Consider the following 25857-nt stretch of genomic DNA (forward strand, 5'->3'; position numbering starts at 1 on the left):
CCTCATGGCCTGGGGTCTGCCTTGTCACTCCCCCATGGCCTGAGGTCTGCCTTGTCACCCCCCCCCCCCCCCCTAAATGGCCTGGGGTCTCCTTGTCACCCCACCATCACCGCACCATGGCCTGGGGTCTCCTTGTCACCCCCCCATGGCCTGGGGTCTCCTTGTCACCCCCCCCATGGCCTGGGGTCTCCTTGTCACCCCCCCCATGGCCGAGGGTCTCCTCTCCCCCCCCCCCCCCCCCCCCTCCCCCATGGCCTGGGGTCTCCTTGCTCCCCTGGGGTCTCCTTGTTGCCGCCACCCATGGCCTGGGGTCTCCTTGTCACCCCCCCAAGGCCATGGGTGGGAGCAACAAGGAGACCCTGGGGGGGCAAGGAGACCCCAGGCCCTAAGGGGGGGCAAGGAGACCCCAGGCCCTGGGGGGGGAAGGAGACCCTCGGCCATGGAGGGAGTGACAAGGAGACCCCAGGCCATGGGGGGGTGACAAGGAGAACCCAGGTCTCTGTTTGCGATATATATAAATGATTTGGAGGAAGACGTAACTGGTGTGATCAGTACGTTTGCGGACGACACGAAGATTGCTGGAGTTGCGGATAGTGATAAACATTGTCAGAGAATACAGCAGGATATAGATAGGCTGGAACATTGGGCGGAGAAATGGCAGATGGAATTTAATCCAGATAAATGCGAAGTGATGCATTTCGGTAGATCTAATGTAAGGGGGAGCTATGCAATAAATGGCAGAACCATCAGGAGTACAGACACACAGAGGGACCTGGGTGTACAAGTCCACAGATCCTTAAAGGTGGCAGCACAGGTGGAGAGGGTTTTGAAGAAGGCATATGGCATGCTTGCCTTTATTGGACGGGGCATAGAATATAAAAGTTGGCATATGATGTTGCGGCTGTATAGAACGTTGGTTAGGCCACATTTGGAATACTGCGTCCAGTTCTGGTCGCCACACTACCAGAAGGACATGGAGGCTTTGGAGAGAGTACAGAGAAGGTTTACCAGGATGTTGCCTGGTATGGAGGGTCTTGGCTATGAGGAGAGATTGGGTAAACTGGGGTTGTTCTCCCTGGAGGGACGGAGGATGAGGGGCGACCTAATAGAGGTGTATAAAATTATGAAGGGCATAGATAGGGTGAACAGTGGGAAGCTTTTTCCCAGGTCGGAGGTGACGAACACAAGGGGTCACGGGTTCAAGGTGAGGGGGGCAAGGTTCAACACAGATGTCAGGGGGCCGTATTTTACACAGAGGGTGGTGGGGGCCTGGAATGCACTGCCAAGCAAGGTGATTGAGGCGGACACGCTGGAATCGTTTAAGACTTATCTAGATAGCCACATGAACAGACTGGGAATAGAGGGATACAAACGAATGGTCTAGTGGGCACGTGAGCGGTGCAGGCTTGGAGGGTCGAAGGGCCTGTTCCTGTGCTGTATTGTTTTTTGTCACCCCCACCATGGCCTGGGGTCTCCTTGTCACCCCCGCCCCCTCATGGCCTGGGGTCACTCCCCCTGTGGCCTGGGGTCTCCTTGTAATGCCCCCATGGGCTGGGGTCTCCGTGCCCCTCCAGGGCCTGGGATCTCCTTGCCCCTCCATGGCATGGGGTCTCCTTGCCCCTCCATGGCCTGGGGTCTCCTTGCCCCACCCCCCACCATGGCCTGGGGTCTCCTTGCGCCCCCCCCCCCCCCAACCATGGCCTGGGGTCTCCTTGCGCTGCCGCCCCCGCCCCCCCAACCATGGCCTGGGGTCTCCTTGCGCCCCCCCCCCCACCATGGCCTGGGGTCTCCTTGTCATCCCTCCCTCATGGCCTGGGGTACCCCCCACCCCCCCATGTCCTGGGGTCTCCTTGCCCCTATGGCCTGGGATCTCCTTGCTGCCCCCCTCCCTTTGGCCTGGGGTCTCCTAGCTGCCCCCCCCCACCCCGCTCCCTTTGGCCTGGGGTCTCCCTGCTGCCCCCTCTCTTTCCTGGGATCTCCTTGCCACCGCCCATCCTTTGACCTGGAGTCTCCTTTGCGCCTCCTTTGGCCTGAAGTCACCTTGCCGCCCCCCCTCCCTTTCCTGGAATCTCCTTGCCACTGCCCCCCCCCCCCACCCCCCCCCCCCCTTTTGGCCTGGGGTCTTCTTGCTGCCCCCACCCCCAATTTGGCCCGGGGTCTACTCGCCCCCCTCCCCACCCATCTCTGGCCCGGGGTCTGCTTGCCACCGCCCCCCCCCCCCCTTTGGCCTGGGGTCTCCTTGGCCTCCCTCCTTTTGGCCTGTGGTATCCTTGCTGCCCCCCTCTCCCTTTGTCTTGGCGTCTCCTCGCTCCCCCTTTGGCCTGGGGTCTTTGCCGCGCTCCCCCCTCCCTTGGCCTGGGGTCACCTTGCCCCCCTCTCCCCCTTTGGCCTGGGGCTTCCTTGTCACCCCCTCCTCTCCCTTTGGTCTGGGGTCTCCCTGTCTCTCTCCCGCCCCCGCCTTTGGCCTGGGGTCTCCTTGCCCCCCCCCCCACTTTGGCCTGGGGTCTCCTTGCCCCCCCCCCCCACTTTGGCCTGGGGTCTCCTTGCCCCCCACCCACTTTGGCCTGGGGTCTCCTTGCCCCCCCCCCCCCCACTTTGGCCTGGGGTCTCCTTGCCCCCTCCCCCCCCCCCCCCCACTTTGGCCTGGGGTCTCCTTGCCCCCTCCCCCCCCCCCCACTTTGGCCTGGGGTCTCCTTGGCTCCCCTCCCCACTTTGGCCTGGGGTCTCCTTGGCTCCCCCCCCCACTTTGGCCTGGGGTCTCCTTGGCTCCCCCCCCCACTTTGGCCTGGGGTCTCCTTGACACCCCCCCCCCTTTGGCCTTGAGTCGCCTTACCTTTCAACACTTTATTATAAGCTTTTTTTAAGGTCTGCGCTTTCCACAACATGGGGTTTAATATATTTGTCAAAGGCTTTTAATGTCTCACCAAATGTGGTTGAGGATGTATCTTTACTTACAATCTCTGCAAATATACACAAAAACACACAAACTTGTTCTTTTTCTGATTGCTTACTTAATCGTGGTGCACTATTGTAATCTAATATTTTTTATTCTCTAAGAAGCCAAGTTTTGTGTCTGATTTGGCCCTTGCCTTGGTCTAAATTGATCTTGCAGTTTTCTAAGACTGGGAATCAAGTGGAAGATGCTTTTTGGCTCTGCCTACCATTTTAAAATTATTTATTTCATTCAGTTGAGCTCAGCTATCATGTGTTTAGCACTGGCTGTGGATCCATTGCTGCAGCTTTCTTGCAGCTGCGCTCTGGAATGTTAATGCTGATCCTGATTGCTGCCTATTTGAAAAGGTAATCTCAACTGTATTTGCTCACCCTTCTTATGATCTGGCGAGTTCTCTTGACTCTGCATTCACTTGGATTATTTCATTTCGCATGCTGGATTTTTCTTGTGACTCTCGGGCTTTTTTTGTTTGGATTTTGCTCAGCCTTTTGCGATCTAATTAGATCTCTTAACTCTGTGTTCAGTCAGATCTGATAATGGATCTCCACATGCCCTGGTGGAGTCCTCAGCTCCATGTCTGCAGTGATGCTTCTGTTTAGGCGCACTTTTTGCAGGTCAGATTGTAGTTTCTTTCCTTCATGCTTTGAGATTCTGGCTTTATTCTCCAGCTTCTTTGGGATTTTGGTGTCTATCCCACCATCGCCACCATACTGTAAAGTTGTTTAGTATCTCACTAAAGCTTGGAGGCTTGTATGGTTGGACATAAACCATTTATTAACAAATTAACTATAAACATCTCAAAGGGCCCTGCATGGCTGCTGTCTCCATGCTGGCTCTTTCCAGACCCTTCTGCATAGTCTATCATCATGTGATTCTACTTCATACTATTCTCCAATCACACATTAACCCTTGCCTTGCCACAACTCTCTCACACAGTCAGACTATGCATACTTTCTGGCTTTTTAATGTCATGGGAGGAAGAAGAGGGTGAACTGGTATGGAAATTGATGCCATCAGCACTTAACCCTTGGTATTCTGTGGATTTGCCCTCCCCCACAGAACACCATAATAGAGTAATGCACCACAGGCAAAAATGCTGCATTTTTGTCACAGTTAGCTGATATACATATTACTATAGAATTGACTACCCAAGCAATATCAACTGAACCTCTTGTGTTAAATAAAAAATGTCATTTGGCAATTGAATGGTTTTAAAAGATTTGCCTGAATATCTGTAAGTTATTGGTAATTAGGATTTTAATTTCGGCCTGTTTCTACCCTACAGGTTAATATTTAAAATGTTACTCAATGACAAAATACATGTTTTTACTAATAGGTAGCCAGCACCAGTAACCTTGTGACAAGTAGTACACCGACTACTCTGGCTGTAAATGCAATGCAGATGCCTGTATCCAGTGCTGGTGTAACCAACTTCAGCATTTCGGGTAAGAAGTTGCTTCTAATTAACACATTATGTGGTGCTGTTTGCATGGACATTATATAACTTGAATGAAGATTTTTGTTTTCTCGATACCAAATGGCACAATGCATTCAATGTTGTGCGTTGCAACTAGCCAAGAAAGTGACTAAATTAATCAGCATTGACTTCATGGAGCGAGTGACAAACCGTTCCTCCGATTATAATGCACTCCAATCTGAATGAAATTGAGGTTTCCAGTCCGTGATTTGAAAACTGGCGCAAAGAAAAATAATTGAGGGTTTATGCTGTCTGTAATGGAGCCACTGATGTCAATAAAAATCAGTACTGTCCAACTCTAGCACAGAAAAATTATGTTAAACAGTGCAGTGTCAGAATATAAAGTATGGTGACTTGCTGCAATTACTTGAAAGTGAACCAATGGAGAATGCCTAGCTTGAGTAGTGATCGCTGGAAGATTTGCTGCTTCATAATTATGCAAGTAATGGTTTTTCATTTGTTGTGACCCTTTTTTTCCCTTGCAGCTTGATCTGCAGTAACAATATGGCTGCAGCATTGAGTCTGATTGCATTCATGCTCTTGTCTCAGCCCTGCTTCCTCAGTGGCATCTACAACCGATTCAGCTGCCATTTTGGTTAATAGAAATAATTATGATTCTTAAAGCATCTTGTACTAATTACCGATTACGCTCTTCGTATTCTTGTGTTAGCTGCCAATTCTTGTACTAAGTAAGCATTTTATCTGGTAAGTTATTTAATGGCAACATTTATACTCGGACACTCTGCCGTCCCAAATCCTCCTTAATCCTTCAGCACTCCCTGACCTTCCTACTCGCCTGCTACTATACCAGGTTTGACTACCCCTTACATAAGCACAGCAGTAAGTTGTGTGCTTATCTCTTGGCTTCCACAGAAGAGCTGACTGAGGCATTCATCATTGCATCCTTACAAACAGTAACCTCGACTACCCCGTCCTCTTTGTTTTTATTGGGCTTCCCACCTAGCCTGGTGGACTAATCTTCCCGGTCTCCTTCCCCTCCAATATATCTCCCAATGCTGACCAAGTGAACTCTGCCAGTGGATCAGTTATCATCACCCCTCCCACATCTTCCTTCAGGATATTTGTTTGCTTGCCATCCTTGAGCTTATTGCGGATGATTGCATCAACATTGTGGCTCTGACAGAAACTTGTTTGAGGGTGATGACACTCTGCTCCTGAATGAAGTTTCCTTCCATCACTTACCCACACCGTCATACTGACATGACACTGTAGCCAAATCACACCATATCTGTCAACCTACTCCACTGTCACCTTCTCCTTTTGAGCTATATATATGCAATCTTTTTTGCTTTAAAACCTCCCCCTTTTATAAAGCTTTTGGTCATCTGCCTGGCTATCCCCTAATATGGCTTAACATCAAATGTTATTTAATAATGCTCCTGTGAAGTGGCTTGAAATATTTTACAATGCCAAAGATGTCACATAAATTGTTGGTGTTGACCTTCATTGATTTCAATGAATAGATTTTTCAGCAAAGGTACGATGTTATGGACCAATAAATTATTCCTATAATTCAGTGATGTCAAGGAGAGTAATCTTTCATAAATGTTGTGCCTTGATGGGATCAGATCTAAATTTGATGGATTTAATGGTTCTTTTAGCTCAACCGTTTGCAGAGAACCTAATGATGTACTGTGTTTTTCATGCTCAACATTGAACTGTAGTTAAAGAACCACATCTTCAATATGTTGGAACAACGTAGTGTCTTTAATGTGGAAAAAATATCCTTTGCAGTATTATAATCAGACAAAAGTTAACACTGTACCAAGGGAAGTATTAAGAATGTTGATTAAAAGCTTTGTCAGGCAACTTCAATCCATGTTGCTAATGGAGAAAAGTAGAATAGAGAAGGCCCCAGCATTGATCCTTGTGGCACTCCACGAGTTACAGCCACCGACTTGAAAATACCCTGTTTATTCCTACTATCTGCTTCCTATTAGTGACCAATTCTCTATTCATGCTAATATATTTCCCAAATTCCATGTAGGATGCCCAAACATTGAGAATCAGGTTACTTCTAGTTCCCCCTCATTTTATGATGTCTGTTCCATCAACCATGGAATGCGCATATTTAAGTAGTACTGTTGGAACTGAGATGGTAGCGAAGTCCTATTTCCTATCAGTTCCACTTCATTGCATTCAATCAGGCTACACTTCATATAAAACACCCATCTCAAAAAATTGACTCTTCAATGGGGAATGGTTCGACAGTTGCTCAGGGCCCAGCAGAATTTTATTCAATCTAATACTCATGTCATCTTAGACAATAATCATAAGTAGAAAAAGCAGAATACTGCAGATGTTGGAAATCTGAAATAAAAACATTAAATGCTGTTTAGGCAACATCTGTGTAGAGAGAAAATGGGCTGGATCTTTGAGACGGGTAGCAGGAATCAGGAAATTTCCCAGCTCAGCATGCCCACCCCAGCCTTTGTTCCGGGGGGAAAGGGTGCTAATCGAGGTTGATGTCACTATCTCTGAAAAGAGTTTGGAAACAGCCACAGGGGCTGCCAAGTGCTGAAGTAGGCTGCTTGAAAGGCTCTCCATGATGCTCTGTGACTCTATCCCAGTTAAAATAAAATCAGTATAACAAAAATAGCCGTCAGCCCACACACTCCCCAATGCCCACCCATGCCAGCTCATGGATCCTGATCTCCTTCCATGCCAAGCTGTGCCAGCACCACCTATCCTCCATAGGCTCTCAAACCCTCCATGCCAACCTCGGGCATATCCGTGACCAGTCATTCAGCATACACTCTGTACAAAATCACTGAGCCCTGATGTAATAATAGCATATGTGAGAACGATTTTAAAAGAAAGGTATTCATTCATAAATAATGCTTTTACCACAACCATATAAAAGTGTCAATCATTAGACTGTTGCAGTTGTTTCAGCTCAGCCCATTCATCCATTACTCTGTTGAAACAGTTGTGCTGCAAGGGGGTGGGGGGCGTTGGTGGCTTTCTGGTCTAGTCTCTCAATTGCACAATTTTCAAGTCCATTCAGTTTCTGCTACTTATATTTTAGAGGGTCTAGATGATGTGTTTGGGTCCTTGAATGGTGAGTAGAGAGGAGGTAAAAGGGCAGGCATTAAATCTCCTGCATGGAAACTTGCTTTGGGGGGTGAGGGGGGACAGGGTATTGGGGATGACTGAGAAGTGGTCCGGAATATTGCAGAGAAACTGGTCCCTTCGGTATTCTAGAAGGGGAGGGAGGGGAGGATGTGGTCTGGTGATGGTAGCATGCTGACGGTGATGGAATTGGCAAAAAACGATCCTTTGAATATGGAGGCTGATGGGGTGGAAGGTAAGGGCAAGGGTCACCCTATGGTAGTTCTGAGAGGTAGAGCTAAGAGTAGAAGGGAAGAGTCAGAGATGAACCATGTGACAAGAGAGCAGGGTGGAATTTGGAAGCAAAATTGAGGAAGGTTTTCAATTCCGGGTGAGAGTAGAACATTGCACTGATGAGAGTAATCCGTGCATTAAAAAAAAGAATAGAGGAGGGGGCCAGATTGCAACTGGAGCAAGATATGTTTGGTGTATCGTACAAAAAGGTAAGCATAGCTAAGACCCATGTGCACACCCATAGTAACACCTTTTATTGAGGAAGGGAATGGAGTTGAAGGATAACTTTGCCAGAGTAAGAAAAGTTTCAGCCAGGTGAAGTCGGGTATTGGTGGATGGGAACTGGTTAGGCCTCTATTCAAGGAAGAGGCAGAGAGTCTTCAGCCCATCCTGGTGGGAATGGAGGTGTTGAGAGATTAGACGTCCGTGGACAGTTAGGGTCAGGAAACGGGAAACTTTTAAAGTGATGGCGGACATCAGAAGTGATGTCGGTAGGAAGAGACTAGACAAGCTCGTCATTGCTCCTAACCCTATTTAGCTCGCTTCCACCTCCTTTCCAAAATCCCAACCTGACTGCCCTATCGTTTCAGCCTGTCCCTGCCCCCACTGAACTGATTTATTTCTACCTTGGCTGGAATTCTCCAGTCTCTCACACCCCACTGACAGCAAGGATGGAGAATTTGGCGCTCAACCAAATCTCTGTTCACAGCAGCGGGACTGGATAATCCCAGCCGCGTTGGAGGTCAGAGAATCCTGGCCCTCCATGAAAATTGCTGAGGATTAGGACATCCAATCGTCACAATGGTGCCGGACAGGTTGGGGATGCAGGCTTTTAATCCGAACCAGCCCCCATCCTTAAAAGTCACAATGGAATGTGGTTTGAAGCTCTGGAATCAGGTTCCAGTCGCCATTTTTAAAGGGCTCCTGAGTTATCCTGACTTTGTGAAAATCCAGCTCCTCATCTTTTGTTTTTTATTCTATGGATTAGATTAGAAGTATTTTAAATATTTTGATAAAATGCAAATTAGGAAGTAGAATTCATATTAAAATTCTAATCTCTGAACCCTTCAGGTACAACTGCATCAGGGACAGCTCCTACGAACGTGGCATCTGTAATCACCGGCCTGTCTTCTGCAGTTTCTACGTCATCAGTCACTTCTCCATCTCTAACCCCTTCACCATCAGCATCCGTTTCAGTGACTGAGTCATCGAGCAGTAGTGATGCAAATACCACACAGTCAACCTCAACTGGCTTAGTAAACCCTCTGTGCACAAGCCAAATCACGGTGTCAGCATCTGGACTGCAGACCACTGCGCTACAAGCAGCAGCTGCACAGGTATCCACTGGTGCTGGCCTTGCCACCAATCCAGGCCTAGCTGCCATGGCCGCTGCTGCAGGACTAGCCAATCCTGGCCTCATGTCAGCCCCTCAGTTTGCAGCTGGGTAAGTTTTCACTTTCAATGAGGAATTACACCTTTAATTTATCTGCAAACGTGAATTTTTAATGTATAATATATACATATAATATACCATCAAATGAAGGTTTTGTCTGCATATGGGAGAGAATTGAATTACTCCAGTGCCCAGGAAAAAAATGTTTTTACCCTCACAAATAAAATACACACTTTGATAAATAGGTTGTTATATTACAAATGTGATCTGAAATAATTTTTCCTCGCTCTTTCAGCCTCCATGTACAATTGAATGGTTTGCATCATGCTACTTGGGAGGGAATCACCTGGGGTGTTGTCCTGTGAAGAAATTTGACCCCAGTCAATTTTTCATTTTGACTGTCCATTAATTTTTTTTTAGAATTTTAATTGAGGCATTTAAAATATTTTAAAATAATTAAATATTTTATATAGATTTCAGGGGAACATCATGGATAATATTTGCATTTGGAATGAGTTAAAGAAGCAGGCTTTGCCAGTACAAAAAAATTGAGGGATGGGAGCAAGAAGGCGTGCAAGTTTGCAGATAGTGTGTCTCTCATTCTTTTTCTAGTGACACCAGCAGCAAATTTCCACACACAACAAAAGCTTGCATTTGTCATTTCCTGCCCTTTTTTGGTTGCAAATTTTCCCCATAGTTTCAGTAGTCGCACTTTTACCAAGTTTATCAAATTCCTTATTTAATTGATGGTTTAATTGCAAAATTCCTTTTAGCACTGTCCTTCATAGTCAACCATTGCATTTTACTTAAATCAGGGAAACTCTGATCAACTTTGCCATAGTCATTGGCTAATTTGCATTACGCCACAGGCATTTCCCAATGACTGATGCAAATAATGAACTTTGAAATGTGAAACCTGCTTAAAACTAAAGACAGTAAGAAGTTTAACAACACCAGGTTAAAGTCCAACCGGTTTATTTGGTAGCAAAAGCCACACAAGGTTTTGGAGCCTTAAGCCCCTTCTTCAGGTGAGTGGGAATTCTGTTCACAAACAGGGCATATAAAGACACAAACTCAATTTACATGAATAATGGTTGGAATGCGAATACTTACAACTAATCAAGTCTTTAAGATACAAACAATGTGAGTGAAGGGAGCATTAAGACAGGTTAAAGAGATGTGTATTGTCTCCAGGCAGGACAGCCAGTAAGACTCTGCAGGTCCAGGCAAGCTGTGGGGATTACAGATAGTGTGACATGAACCCAATATCCCGGTTTAGGCCGTCCTCATGCATGCGGAACTTGGCTATCAGTTCCTGCTCAGCGACTCTGCGCCGTCGTGTGTCGTGAAGGCCGCCTTGGTTCTCTTCCTGTTGGGCAGCACTTCAGTGGTCACGGGCATTCGGCCTCTGATAAGCGTTCTCCAAGGCGGCCTTCACGACACACAACGACGCAGAGTCGCTGAGCAGAAACTGATAGCCAAGTTCCGCACACATGAGGACGGCCTCAACCGGGATATTGGGTTCATGTCACACTATCTGTAGTCCCCACAGCTTGCCTGGACCTGCAGAGTCTCTCTGGCTGTCCTGTCTGGAGACAATACACATCTCTTTAACCTGTCTTAATGCTCTCTCCACTCACATTGTTTGTATCTTAAAGACTTGATTAGCTGTAAGTATTCGCATTCCAACGATTATTCTGTAAATTGAGTTTGTGTCTTTATATGCCCAGTTTGTGAACAGAATTCCCACTCACCTGAAGAAGGGGTTTAAGGCTCCGAAAGCTTGTGGCTTTTGCTACCAAATAAACCTGTTGGACTTTAACCTGGTGTTGTTAAACTTCTTACTGTGTTTACCCCAGTCCAACGCCGGCATCTCCGCATTAAAACTAAAGACACAGGCTAAATGCTGTAGACATGTTTTTTGAAGGACCTTCTGGATTTCATGTTGCATATTGGCTCTGGACATTATGATTCTACCCCTATAACAATCAGAGAAGATTTATTTTGACAAATAAACTACAGCAATAGGTCTTTAGCTTTCTCAGAAAGTGAGGTGCACTAGCCATTTTACTTGTTATGGGACACAAAGTGAAATCAATTTAAATTTTAAGAATGAAGCCCAGGTAACTTAATTAAAAATAATCGCACCTGCATGGATTACTATAGCCAGATATTGGAAATCTCTCAAAGCTTTTTTAAACTTTTGACTGTCCATTAATTTTTTTTAGAATTTTAATTGAGGCATTTAAAATATTTTAAAATAATTAAATATTGACAGTCACATTTTATTTTATTGACAGTAGCTTGCTAAGTACAGAACTTGAATATTGCTGAAAAGAGAGGTGTCTTACCTAAGCTTTTCATCTTGTAATCAGGACAAACACAAGAATTCCAAATTTTAAACAGGCAGGACAATTTATACTACAGTAGAAAGAGGTTCTGATTGGTTGGCAAGTTGACTGATTGGCCACGATGTTCCAGAGAGAAAGCAATGGGGAATTCTGGGTTCCCCAATCTCACGGGTAATTTAACGAAAGCGTAAGACTTGAACATATTCCTGTTGCAGAGGACAGGTCCCTGTGTATGAATGTATGCCCTTCTAGCAAGTGTAAATGAGCCACATTATGAGCACAACTAATTAAATTGATTATTAGTGTACACAGGAACTCAAGAAATAGGAGCAGGAGTAGACCATATGGTTTATTGGGCCTACTCCACCGCTCAATGCAATCATGGGTGATCTTGGGCTTCAGTTCCATTTTTCTGCCCGCTCCCCATAATCCTTATTTCCATGAGAGATCAAAATTCTATTTATCCCAGCCTTACATTTATTCAGCGGTGGAGCAGCCACAGCCCTCCAGTGTAGAGAATTCAAAAGATTCATAATTCCGGTTGAGTGAAGAAATTTCTCCTCATCTCCGTTTTAAATGATCAGCCCCTTGAGATTATGCCCCCCCCCCCCCCCCCCAATGCTTTTAGATTTTCAGACTAATGGAAACAACCTCTCAGCATCTGCCCTATCCAAGCCCCTTCAGGAATTTGTAGGTTTCAATATGATAATTTATCTCTTATTCTTCCAAACTCCAGGGAATATAAATAAGGCAACTTTATTTAGCCACTAATCATGGGACAATCTCGTCATCCCAGAGACCAATTTAATAAACCTTTGTTGTCTTGCCTCCAATGTGATTATATCCTTCCTTAAATGTGGACACCAAAACTGCATAATTTTCCAAATGTGGTCTCACCAAAACCCTGTACAATCCCCAGACTTGCTACATTTTTTGCAACATTGTAAACCCCTTCTTTTAATCCAATCCTTAACTTCTGAGTGAGCCATAGGTGGGTCTTTTTCATTGAGTTTTTGTTTTTATTGGAATTTTTTTTAAAGATTGAGTTTTTAAAAATGTTTCCCACTGTTCATTTACCTCCATACTTTTTAATTTATTTATCCAATTAACCTGAGCCAATTCTGCCCTCATACCTGCGTAATTGGCTTTGTTTAAGTATAAGATTTTTGTTTTAATTGGAATATGCCACTTGCAAACTTAATATAGAATTCATTGGTAACATCATTACTTCCCAGTGGATCTTTTATTAGGATATTACTAATTAACCCTGCTTTGTTGCACAATATTAGATACAAGGTAGTTGGTTGACGCCACGATATATGGCTCCAAGAAACTGTCAGGAAAACATTCTACAAAGTCATCTTCTAGACCACTCTACCACTTTGATTGTCCCAGTTTATATGAAAAATTAAGTCCCCAACACTCACTCTCTTTGTTACAAGCTCCCGTAATTTCTTGTTAATGCTTTGTCTAACAATGTAACTACTGTTGGGGAACCTATAAACACTACCGCCACTCTTTTCCCAATTCTTGCTATCCCTGATTTCCAGCCATACTGATTCTACTTCATGATCAGCTGTTATCTTTTGCTTTCAGGGAGACCCCTCCTCCTTTGCTATCCGTCTGACTTTCCGAAAAATTGTGTATCCTGGAATATTCCCATCCTTGATCATTTTGTAACCATGTCACTGTAATGGTGATTAAATCTAAGTTATTTACTTCTATTTTCTACCATGAATTCATCTCTCTTATTGCGGCGGCCTTGTGCATTCAGATAAAGAGTCTTTAATTTCACATTTGTATTTCTGTTCCCTGCTATGTCCTTATTTGCCATTATACAATTGTTATTAAACTCTGTGGCTCGATTACGTAGAAACACAATATATTCATACACACGGACCTGTCCATTGCAGGCAGAAGGAGCATGTCCATGCATTGTGCCTTTTTCAACAAAATAAAAGCTTGTGAGGACAGCCATTCCCTAGTTCATTCCATAGAATCTCTACAGTACAGGAAGAGGCCATTCTGCCCATTGAGTCTGCACCGTCTCTCTGAAACAGCATCTCTCTCAGGCCCTCACCTCTAACCTATCCCTGTGAAGCCATGCATTTACCATGGCTGATCCACTTAAAATCTCTTGTCCAAGGATGTGCAGGTTAAGGGGCAATTTAACATGGGCAATCCACCTCACTTGCACATCTTTGGACTGTGGGAGGAAACTGAAGCACCTGAAGGAAACCCACTAAGACGTAGGGAGAACATGCAAACTCCACACAGTCAATCAACCAAGGTTGGAATTAAACCCAGCTCTTTGGCGTGGTGAGACAGCAGTGCCAACCACTGTGCCTCCATACCACCCCAGAGCAATGCCTTGATCTATCAGGGTCAACCTGCCTGGTTTGAATTAAAACAAAAACTTGGCAGTTAACTGTTCCTGGTGCATTCTCCATGGCACTGTCTCTACCAATCAGAGCCCATTTGCCATCTAATCAGCCAATCTTCTCATGCAGCATAAATTGTTGTTCCCTTTACAATTGTTATTCTTGCAAACCTGTCCTGATGAGTGCAAGATGAAAAACTTCGACAGCATGTCTCGTTTTCAAATTTGATACCTCATCTCTGTTTTCCTCACTCCCACATAATATTTATCAGATTCTTTCATTATTTGTGTTGTCTGTTTTTGTGGTATATGCATGCAAACTCAAATGCCCCAAATGCATTTCCAAAAGATCACCTGCCGAAAAAACTAATTTTTTGATTTATGCCTTATGTTCTTGTTGAATGCTTTACTGGAAAAACAGTTGAGATTTTTCTGCAATTGATTTCAAGTTGAGATGAGACTTCAAACCCTAATCTGACATTTTCTTATTTAAATAGAGTTGAATAGATTGGTTATAAAATCAGAAAATGCTGGAAACATTTTGCAGGTCTGTCACAAGCGAAACGGTATTAACATTTTCAGGTCTCCAATCTTTCATCAGTACTGAAAGAAGTTCGAAATTTGAACAAGTGAGGCTGGAAAGTGAGGGCAAGGAGAATGCTATCCTGGTTCTGGGAGGGAGAGGAAAGGGGCAAAAGCAGAAGTGTGTGAAGTAGAACATGCATGGTTGAGGCCCTGACACCCACAATGGGGGATGTGATGTCTTCTACTTTAGCAAGACTGAATGGAGACCGGATGATCACTTTGCAGAGCATCTCTGTCCGAATGCAAGCATGAGTTTCCTGCTGCCTGTCATTTTGTCTCTGACTAGGTTTGCTGCAGTATTCCAACGAATCTCAGTACAAACTCTCAAGGAAGCTCACCTATTGACTGGGCACTTTAGAGCATTTTTGACACAATGTTGAGTTAATCAATTCCAGATAGTAACATCTGCCTCATTTTGTTTTGTGTTCTTTTTGCTGGTTGATTTATTTTCTCTCTTGTTTCTAATTTGTTTACTTTGCATTTGGGTGGCTGCTATCCTGCCATCCGGCCCTCCTCTAGGCACAGCTTTACTTGTCCCATTACCACTCCCTTTGGCTTTCTATTATGAAATATGTTGTCATTTAATTTGTCCTACCCTCCACCCTATCACACACCTTCCCTTTTCTCCTTCCCACCCTCCCCATTTTGCTTGCTCACAACCTATTGAATTTCTAATTTTTCTCAGTTCTGATGAAAGGTCACAGACCTGAAAATGTAACTCTGGGCAGAATTCACCCAAGTCCCTGCCAGTGTGTTTGATGCTAAGTGGCAACACCAGACATTATTTAGTGAAGGTGTGAATATATTTATACAGTGACACTGTGCCCAAAATTTCCTTATTTTTTTGACCTACTACTATGTCTCAGTGTTGCTAGCACACACGCATCGGGGGTGAAGGAAGCCTGTGGCGTTGTCCGCCCAGTTGCCTGGGGCTCGGAGGCCTGGAGGGCCCTGGCCGACTTTAGCTTCCCACCAATGGGCCAGCTGCTTCCTTTGCGATGACAGAGGATGAGACTGAAGGGGTCACAGGCTGAAGGGAATCAGATGGAGTGGGAATCCTAAGTGGATGACCCAGGGGTGACCAGCTGCTCCTCATCCACTCTTTGGGTGCCCAAGGGCCCCAACCTGACTCCTTGAGAGGAAGGGGCACCTGGAGGGTCATTGAGGTGCCCCATGTGCCTCTCATGTTGCCACTGCATGAACTCACCAATGGCTGTGGCGATGGAGTGCAGGTCTGCCTGTATCTCCGTGTGCTGCTGAATAAGGTTCTCAATAACATCCGCCACCCTCCCCATGGAGTCTACAATGTATGCACAACTATGGAGCCGGTGGACAGACATCTCCAACTCGCGTGCCACATTGTTAAAGGCATCCAACAGATCTGTATGATGTCGCTTTGCCTATCACAGATCCTCCAGCAGTAGTTGGAGGGCTGATTACAGAGTTCACCATCAGACTGTGCCCTCACTGTTGTTGCTCGACTGAACTTGCCCCCATCTGCTGTGGACACATGTCTGTGCAGTGATTACCAGTTTATGAGATTCCACCTGAACTATCACCAGTACCCATCGTGATGTGTGTACCTGAGCTGGTGTAAGGTGCAAGTGATAGTTGCAGTGTCTCTAATGGCATGGAGTTCTCCAATTTTTCTCCCTCCTGGCTCTCTTCTTGGGTGATCCTGAGGCATGGTCGTCGTCTTCTTCCTCTGGCCTTGGTCGCTTCTTGGAGGCACCTGTCAATGAATAGAAGAGTGCCAGTGACAGCAGCAACTGCTTCCAAGACAGAGGTGGAGGCACATTCAACCCCATGTCACCGTTAATTGGGAGCATTCTTACCAGGTGGACAGTGAAGACCCAGCTCTACATTGCCAATGGCTTGGTCCTGTTCAATGCCTGCGAGCTCTGAAGCCCTTTTCTTGTACTCAATGAGGGGTTTGTGGTGTTATGGAACTCCTCTGGTCTTCTCCCACTCCCTCTGGTTGTACAACCGCTTCTCCTGGTCAAAGAAGAGTTTGCTTGAGAGGAGTTCCAAGTTACATAGATTGGCTCATTGCATTTCCGATCATTCAGCATTCCCTCCTTTGTAAGATATCCTACTTCTGTGTGACACATCATTACTGAAGCAAATTGGGCAGAGGTGGTGGACCAGCTCCCTCCAGAGCACAGAGCACGTTCACACGCAAGGGGAAGTCTCGTACATGCATGCGATGTGGAGGCTGCTCATTCTCTCAGCATCAACACACCCTCTCTTCAACACTCCATCGCAGCATGAGTACACTGAAGTGGAGCTGTGAGGCAGGGCATGCTGTTGCCAGGCATGGGAATGACTGTTCAATCATGGATGAGACTTACCATGGTGGAGTGAATGCAGTCATTCATACTCTTTCGGCACTGGGTTGCTGACCTTCTCCACCCCATGGGCACGAATGACATCGACCACCTATTGCCCATGTCACGTTGTCTCCCTGCTGGGCCGCCTCCTTCCATCTGCTGGGATGAAGATGGCCTTCCTGGCCTCTACGTGCTTGAGGAAGACACCCAGTGAGGCGTCAATAAACTTGGGTTTCCTGACAACATATTGAACAGTGGGATGCCGGATGTCCTTTCAATGTGGTGTCTTGATATAATGCCAGGTTACTCACCATTCAATCCTGCCCTTCCACTTAAGACAGCATAATACATCTGGTAATTAATTAGACCAGTGCTAGAATATTTGGCATGTTTTCCTGCCTGCTGCCACAGTGGGAAACATGCCATTTTTTAAATATTAGTCACAGGTAAGGCTTGCATTAACACTGGAATGAAGTTACTGTGAAATTCCCCTAGTTGCCACATTCCGGCACCTTTTCGGGTCAGTGTACCTAACCAGCACGTCTTTCAGACTGTGGATGGAAACCGGAGCACCCGGAGGAAACCCACACGCACAGTGACCCAAGCTGGGAATTGAACCTGGGTCCCTGGCACTGTGAGGCAGCAGTGCTAACCATTGTGCTGCCCATGTTCTCCAACCATCACCAGCCCCCCCCCCCCCCCCCCCCCCCCAGCATTCCTGCCACGGCACTTGCTCTCAAATTGGGAGAGTTCTGCCCTCTATTTCTTTCTCCACAGATGCTGCCAGATCTGCTGTATGTTTCCAGCATTTTTCTGTTTTTATTTCAGATATCCGCAGTATTTTGCCTTTGCATTTATTGGGGCTTATTCAGTCAATTAAATTATGTAATATTAACATGAGAGCAAACTGTTTCCTCATCTTGTATAGTTGGTGTTTCAGGGGATGCGGTCAGTATTTGAGACGATTCATCAAAGGTGAAACATCACCATTCTTGAAGTGAACTGATGCCATCACCTTCCAGCTGTCAAGCTTCTAAATGTGTCTGGGACAGGGCAATAGTGCCTGGTGTACGTCTGAGTTTTGTAACTTTCCAGTTGTTGTCGCATGCATTGCTGCGTTTATTCAGTGGCATGGTTGGGTTTTTGAAGTTGTCCTATAATTTCTGGAAAGGAGCCAAGATAACTAGTAAAGCACAGGGAGGTCAAACATGCAAATTGTTGGAGTGATGTTGTTCCCATGAATTCTCTCTCTCAAATCCATGTGCTTTGACCAAACCCTGTGAGTAATTCTGTTTATTTTTTTCAAATATAAAATTTATAACCATCATTACAAGGATATGGAAGCAGAGGGGCTATGTTACTTAACATCCTGATTAATTATCCAGAGACATGAGTTCAAAGCCCGTCATGGAAGCTGGGGAATTTAAATTCGGTGAATTAATTAATAGGAGTAGCAGAGCTAGTATGATTACTTGTGACCATTAATTATCAAATTGTTGCAAAAACTCATCTGTTTCATTAATGTCCTTTAAGGGGGGAAATTTGCCCTTGCTACCCAGTCTCGCTACTTGTGACTCCAGATCCTGAGGAATGTGATTGACTTTTAACTGCTATCTGAAATGGCCTAGCTACTCAGTTATAGCAAAACTGCTATGAAAACCTACAATAAGAATATGATCAACAAACCATCTGACATCTGTCTATGCATTAGATTCATACATGAAAAAGGCATGCAACTGCAGTTGTTCAAGAAGGTGGCTCACCACCACATTCCCAAGGACATTTAAGGGTGGACAACAAATTCTGGTTTTGCCAGCGACGCTCCCATCCCCTGAATAAAAAATGTAATTAGTTATTGAATGCAGAGCAAATAGAGGAAATCATGACAGTATTGGAAACTGGAGATGGTTACCAGATTAGTTACCCATATCTTTTTCAGGATGGCAGCCAGTGACTAGTGGTGTGTCTCAAGGCTCGGTGCTGGGACCACAACTTTTCACAATATACATTAACGATTTGGAAGAAGGAACTGAAGGCACTGTTGCTAAGTTTGCAGATGATACAAAGATATGTAGAGGGACAGGTAGTACTGAGGAAGCAGGGGGGCTGCAGAAGGACTTGGACAGGTTAGGAGAGTGGGCAAAGAAGTGGCAGTTAGGATACAATGTGGAAAAGTGTGAGGTTATGCACTTTGGAAGGAGGAATGGAGCCATAGACTATTTTCTAAATGGGGAAATGCTTCGGAAATCAGAAATTCAAAGGGACTTGGGAGCCCTTGTTGAAGATTCTCTTAAGGTTAATGTGCAGGTTCAGTCGGCAGTTAGGAAGGCAATTGCAATGTTAGCATTCATGTCGAGAGGACTAGAATACAAGAGCAGGGATGAACTTCTGAGGCTGCATAAGGCTCTGGTCAGACCCCATTTGGAGTTTTGTGAGCAGTTTTGGGCCCTGTATCTAAGGAAGGATGTGCTGGCTTTGGAAAGGGCCCAGAGGAGGTTCACAAGAATGATCCCTGAAGTGAAGAGCTTGTTGTATGAGGAACAGTCGAGGATTCTGGGTCTGTACTCGTCGGAATTTAGAAGGATGAGAGGGGATCTTATTGAAACTTACAGGATACTGCGAGGCCTGGATAGAGTGGATGTGGAGAGGGTGTTTCCACTAGTAGGAAAAACTAGAACCAGAGGGCACAACCTCAGGCTAAAGGGATGATCCTTTAAAACAGAGATGAGGAGGAATTTCTTCAGCCAGAGAGTGGTGAATCTGTGGAACTCTTTGCTGCAGAAGGCTGTGGAGGCCAGGTCATTGAGTGTCTTTAAGACCGAGATAGATAGGTTCTTGATTAATAAGGGGATCAGGGGTTATGAGGAAAAGTTAGGTGAATGGGAACAAGAAAAATATCAGCCATGATTGAATGGCGGAGCAGACTCGATGGACCGAGTGGCCGAATTCTGCTCCTAGGTTGTATGGTCTTATCCAAAGCCATTGAAATATTCAATACATTTCCTTCTTTACTCTTTCCCAATAAATAAGTTCATAATTTCTGTTGTATTGTGATATATGTTTTAATATTATACAGATTGGGGAGCATATACACTTTCTAGGAATTGATCCAAGTAAATAAACCCGAAGTCAACTTGATTTTTTTTTTGCAGAGGTGCCTTACTAAGTCTGAATCCAGGGAGTCTTGGTGGTGCTCTCGGTCCAGCACTAATGAGTAATAGCACACTGGCAACTATTCAAGGTCAGTAACTGCAATAACCTCTGTATCCACCAACAGACTAACTTTTTGTTGAATGTGCCCAAAGCTATGCTTTCAAGTTGAAGGAAGAATGACATGTACTGGATGTTAGTGCTTCAAAATGCTTTATCTTTAGTGAATTTATATATTGATTTACTCTAAAATGGTAATTAAGTATCACACATGGTAAAAGTGCTTTTAGTATTGGTGTTCATGTTAAATATTTATAAAGTTAGGGATGTAAAATTGTTTACCATTTTAAGAAAGAATTACTCCTAATTTTATAATAAAACATAGAGAGCCACCTAAAAATTACTAATCCTCAAGGCAGAAATGTTCTCTGTGTTAAACTGTTCCTTTCATATCCTGATGAAACTTTGCAAAACATTAGGTTACTCTAGCAAGGTACAAAATTGGTATAAAATGACAAACTTACTGCTTTGGGTTTCCTAAAAAGAGACGGCCAAAATATCCAATTCTCCTCAGGGTGACCTATCCAAGCTTAAGCCCCTTCTCTGCTATAGTTCATGTTTGGGTATTATTTTCCAGTACCTTCGATAAGTCATAAGCTGAGCACACTATAAACGGCGTAAACATTCAGAATTTTGTCAGTGGAAATTTGGTTCGGAGGGGGAAGGTGGCGCTGCTTTTTGTCTCCAATACTTGTTATGGTTCATGTTGCAGGTAAATATTTAACTTATTCTACCTACAACTTAAATTAGATCAAGTAATTGGTTTAAAAGCTATAAGCTGAGTTGATAGATGAAAATGTATTAAATCCAAGTTTAGATCAGAGTGTTGGTGATGTGCAACTGTTGCAACATGTGGGAATCTGAGGAGAGCATTTTGATTAGGACAGCCACATCTGCAGTAAGTAAGACGAGCACTCATCCTGCGCGGACCAGCTGGCTGGAGTATTCTTCAACCCCTCTTTACACCAATCTGAGGTCCCTATCTGCTTCAAGAAGTCAACCATCATCCTGGTACCAAAGAAAAGCCAGGTAGCGTGCCTTAGTGACTGTCATCCGGTGGCTCTGACATCAATCATTATGAAATGCTTCATGGCACGAATCATTTCTGGCCTCCCAGATTGCCTGGATCCACTACAATTTGCCTAGTGCCGCCACAGATCCACAGCAGACGCCATCTCCTTGGCCCTGCACTCAACCCTGGAACACCTAGATAACAAAGATACCAATGTCAGACTCCTATTTTTCTACTAGAGCTAAGCCTTCAACACCATTATTCCTACGAAACTCACCTCCAAACTTCGTGGCTTGGGGCTCGGCTCCTTCTTCTGCGACTGGACCCTGAACTTCCTAACCCACAGTCTATCAGTGAGGATAGGCAACAACACTTCCTCCACGATCATCCTCAACACCGGTGCCCCACAAGGCTGTGTCCTCAGCCCCTTACTATGTGTGTAATATTTGGTCTTTTACCTTTTCCATTCTTACTATCCAGGACTCCAAAATGCCTTCCAGGTAAAACAGGATTTTTCTCCTATTCTTTCCATTTAATAATAAGTAGTTGTTGCTCACGGTGGAGTCTCCCCTACAGTGGGAAGACCAAACATGATGGGATGATTACTTTTCAGTACATTCCCCATTCAATCCACAAACAGATCCTAACTTTCTAAAGTTAAAGTTTATTTATTCGTCACAAGTAGGCTTACATTAACAATGCGATGAAGGTACTGTGAAAATCTCCCAGTCGCCGCACTCCGGCAACTAATTGGGTCCACTGAGAGAGAATTTAGCATGGCCAATTCACCTAACCTGCACATCTAGTCGCCTATCATTTTAGTTCTCCAGCACACACTCACACTGGTCTCAATGTCCTTAATCTTCTACACTCTCACTGAAACATAATGGAAGCTCAAGGGACAGCATCTAATCTTCCGATTAGGCATTTTACAACTTTCTGGACTCAACATTGATTTCAACAATTTCAGAACATAATCTCTGCCCCCACGTTTTGTTTGGACAGCAGTTGTTGGTGAGCATTCTGTTTGCCCCATTTATCATTTCTCCCTTTTTGTTCTTCCCCTCCCCCAATATACGCTGCCACTATACTTGTTTAAAACCTGTTAGATTGTTAACTTTTCTTAATTCAGGCAAAAGATCATTGATCTGACATGTGGGGGGCAATTCTCCCATCAGCCTGCGCTGGGCCGGGAGACTCTAGCGGCGGCCGATTGGTGCTGGACGTCCGGGCCTGAGCGCATCTCCCAGTGCCGGATTTCTGGCACCGTCAGCGGAAATCGGCACGGAGCTGCATTTTATATTCAGACCCTCATTTTAATGATTTAAATATAATTAGCAGGCACAGGACTGTAGTCTCCAGGCCCGCTAGCCTTTCTTCTCCCACTAACCCCACCCTCGCCAGGAGTATTTCATTCCAGTGGGATTTACTATAGCTCCCCATCAATGGAGAGCTGATGGTCCGACCGTGCTGGAGTGAAAGGGGGGGGGGGCAATTGAGGCCTCTCTTTCTCTCTCCTCTCCCCCCCCCCCCCCCCCCCAGAGGATCGGGTGCTTGGAGGGGGCGGTGAACCCTAGGCGTTGCCACCCTGGCACTGCCAGTCTGGGCCCCTGGCACTACCCAAGGGGCAAAGTGCCAATGCCCAGAGGACACCTTGGCACTGCCCACCGGGCATAGGGCAGTGCCAAGAGGGTGGGGCCTAATGAGGGGGCCTGATAGAAGGGGTGAGGCTTTTATGGGACAATCGTTGGGGATGGAGGTGAGGAGTCCCGCTGCGACTCTGCAGTCAGGATTGGTGGCGGGAGCCGGGGGGAGGCCAGTGATTTGGCTGGCCATTGGGATGGTGGGGTGACAGCCTGCTGGGGTGGGGAAGCGGGCCAGAAGTGATGGGGAGAGTTAGATCAAGGTTCTCCCAGACATAACTGGGAGATCAGCGATCAAGCTGTGAGGGGGACAGAGGGCCAGGGTTGTGAGAGTCGTGGGGCTGGCCAGCATTTGGGAGGCCAGCAGACAGGGGCCACTGCGCGTGCGCCGATAGATTGGCACGTGTGCAGTGGCCCACTCAGCACTATACTGCCGGCCTCTGGGATGAGAATAGGCCTCACCCACTGATTTCTGGAGTGAATAATGCTAGTGCTCTCTGCAGTGCACAGAGTGTGGGAGATTCTTTTTGAAACTCCCGCTGAAAAAAAGTGTGATTTACTCCAGTTTTCACGTAAATTCGACACTTAGAATTTGTTTGGGAGAATCATTTTCTCCCAATAGATGCTGTCTGACCTGTTGAGTATTTCTAGTACTTTTTGTTTTAATTTCAGTGAAAGGCTTTAATTGCCTGATTATCGTGTAAATCTCTATAGTTCCCAAATAGAAAAAGTGGATATAAAGCAAAAAATTGCTGCAAGATGGTTTAGGCTGCCAGATCTTTAAAATGCATTGATTCAGAAAATTAAGCAGAATGAGGCAAATCAAACAGTAAATGATGAGAACACACAAAAGTTAAACATGTTCATGTAAAATTCCTTTTGGCTGTAGTTTTAACCTAGGTTAAGTTGCAGCTAAAATAGTTGACAAAATAAATTGATACACGTAGAACATGTTAGTACACAGCATAGGTTCAGAGTCACTGCTTTTAAATGACTTTTTTGGAAACAAAAGTTTGCAATGTTTATTACAAACATGTTTTTAAAAACCTATCTTGCCTGCATTAGAGTACTTGTCTCTCTCTCTCTGTACCAGCAAGGACTGGTACAAGTCAGGAATGGCATGCAAAAGCGGTAGCCCCAAATTAAACAGTCGGTTAAACCAACCACTTTTGACCTCAAATTTGTTGGAAATAAATATGAACTTGGCTGATGATTTCCTGTAGGAAACATCAACTCTCATATATTAAATGTAGATTTATGATTCTGGAATTTACTCATTTATTTATGTGAAATGAGATTGGAAAGAATTGGATTTTTAAAATCTTATTCATTCATGGGATGTGGGCATCGCTGGCTAGGACAGCATTTATTGCCATTCAGAATTGTCCTTGAGAAGGTTGTGGTGAGTTGCCTTCTTGAACCGCTATAGTTCATGTGGTGTAGGGCACCCACAGTACTGTGAGGAAGAGAGTTCCAGGATTTTGACCCAGCCACAGTGATTAGTATGTCATATGGGGCGAACTTGAAATTTGTTAGTTTTCTGTTCATTCCTTCACATTCACATACAGCTATTTAGTAATGCATTTTTACGTTGCTTAGGTATTATTATCAATTTTTTAATAAATAAACCTGCTAAGCATTACTAGTGCTATTTTTCTGTTCTATTTTCCTTTTTGATATAGAGATTATGTGAATAGCTCCATGAGGCTAATTTGTTCTAACCTGGATTTATTTCTCTTTTCAGCACTTGCATCTAGTGGAACGCTTCCTATAACCTCCCTTGATGCCAGTGGAAATCTATTGTTTGCCAATGCAGCGAACCCAGGGGGTACTCCAAACATCGTTACAGCCCCTCTTTTTTTGAACCCACAAAACCTCTCCTTACTCACCAGCAACCCAGCCGTAAGCCTGATATCCGCTGCCGGGACAACTGGACATGCAGCCAGTCTCCAGATGGCCTCTATGTCAGCTGATTCCAACCAGAACTCTTCGTTCACTGTGACCTCAGCAGGTGGGGCCACCAACACCACCAAGGCCCAATGAGACGTATTCCCTAGAGTGGATCATTTAATCCAGTAATGGGATGTGTAGTTGGCTGCTTCCAGCAAAAGCAAAACTGATGTTTGCCTAATTTTTTTAACTTGCTTGTTTTTCAGGATTGTGTCACAAATGACAAAAAAAAAGACTTCTACCAAAAAGGAAACACGTGAATATTTATCGTTTCAGACGGTCGTAACAATATAGGAGTCATTAACGATGCATAGGCAAGGGTTCTGTCTCCTTTAGTATCTATTTTATTAGTTCTTTTTAATTGTGTGTTTATTTTAATTAGGTCTGTTGTACAGGCCTTTTTGTTTCATAAAGGTGTTTATATCATGTATAAATAGCATGGGTTTCTTTAACTGGTACAGTTTAGGCAGGCCTGTACTTGGGATGCTTGTGCATCTTTTTTCCCCTGTGTATACCGTTAAGAAAATTACATTGGGTTTTTATTTTTTTCTTGTTAATGTCTCTTGAAATGGTATCCTTTCTTTAAAAAAAAAAGGTTTTTCCTTGTCGGGTACACTGTAGATTTATGCACCGTTTGTATAAAGTGGTTTACTGTTGGTTATTTTTGTAGGAAAGATTCAAAGATAGATGCTTTGAGACAAAAGTTCACAAACTGGTGGTTTTAAAAACATTCTTGGTTTTTAAAATGGCTTAGTATGTCTGTCCTTCCTAAATGTAAGGGTTGGGTACGTTAGCAAATGTCATACCATCAGAGATATTGATCCACACGGCTGAACAACTGGAAATGGAGGAGACTTTATAGTCAGTGGATCATGGGTATCTTGTGAAGCTTTTGTCTTTGCTCAGATACTGAAGCCAGTTGGAACCATCCTGGAATATGGTAGAGATAAGCAAACTACAAACGAACCAGGCTAACCAATGGGGAAAATTTGTTATCTAGTTTCCTGAAACTGATTTATTTATAGAAACTAAATAACATTTGTTCCTTGTAGATTGATGACATATCTAATGTTGGCTCAGTTTGGTGTTTGTTTATCTTTAATGGAAAATAGGGTTGTTTTGAGACTAGAGGCTTACGGTATGCACAATATGGCTTGAACCATTGCTGTAAGCATATTAAAACCAAAAATTAAAGGACTGGAGTAGA

The 25857-nt window shown here is 44.7% G+C and overlaps 1 protein-coding gene across 6 annotated transcripts in view; it reads left to right on the top strand.

Moving 5' to 3' along the window:
• pou2f1a (POU class 2 homeobox 1a) overlaps positions 1-25081 on the top strand; it is a 197330-nt gene extending 172249 nt beyond the window's left edge. For 5 of the 6 annotated variants that reach the window (XM_078232967.1, XM_078232966.1, XM_078232968.1 and 2 more), the window contains 4 exons: positions 4290-4398; positions 8868-9240; positions 19988-20076; positions 24445-24893. In XM_078232967.1, the coding sequence (XP_078089093.1) occupies positions 4290-4398; positions 8868-9240; positions 19988-20076; positions 24445-24743 (870 nt within the window). In that variant the 3' untranslated portion in view covers positions 24744-24893. Of the gene's footprint in view, positions 1-4289; positions 4399-8867; positions 9241-19987; positions 20077-24444 lie in introns of all 6 variants that reach the window. The other variant, XM_078232969.1, reaches the window with a different exon arrangement.
• The last annotated feature ends 776 nt before the right edge of the window (positions 25082-25857 follow it).

Source organism: Mustelus asterias, chromosome 17, assembly GCF_964213995.1.
Source record: "Mustelus asterias chromosome 17, sMusAst1.hap1.1, whole genome shotgun sequence".
NCBI lineage: Eukaryota > Metazoa > Chordata > Chondrichthyes > Carcharhiniformes > Triakidae > Mustelus > Mustelus asterias.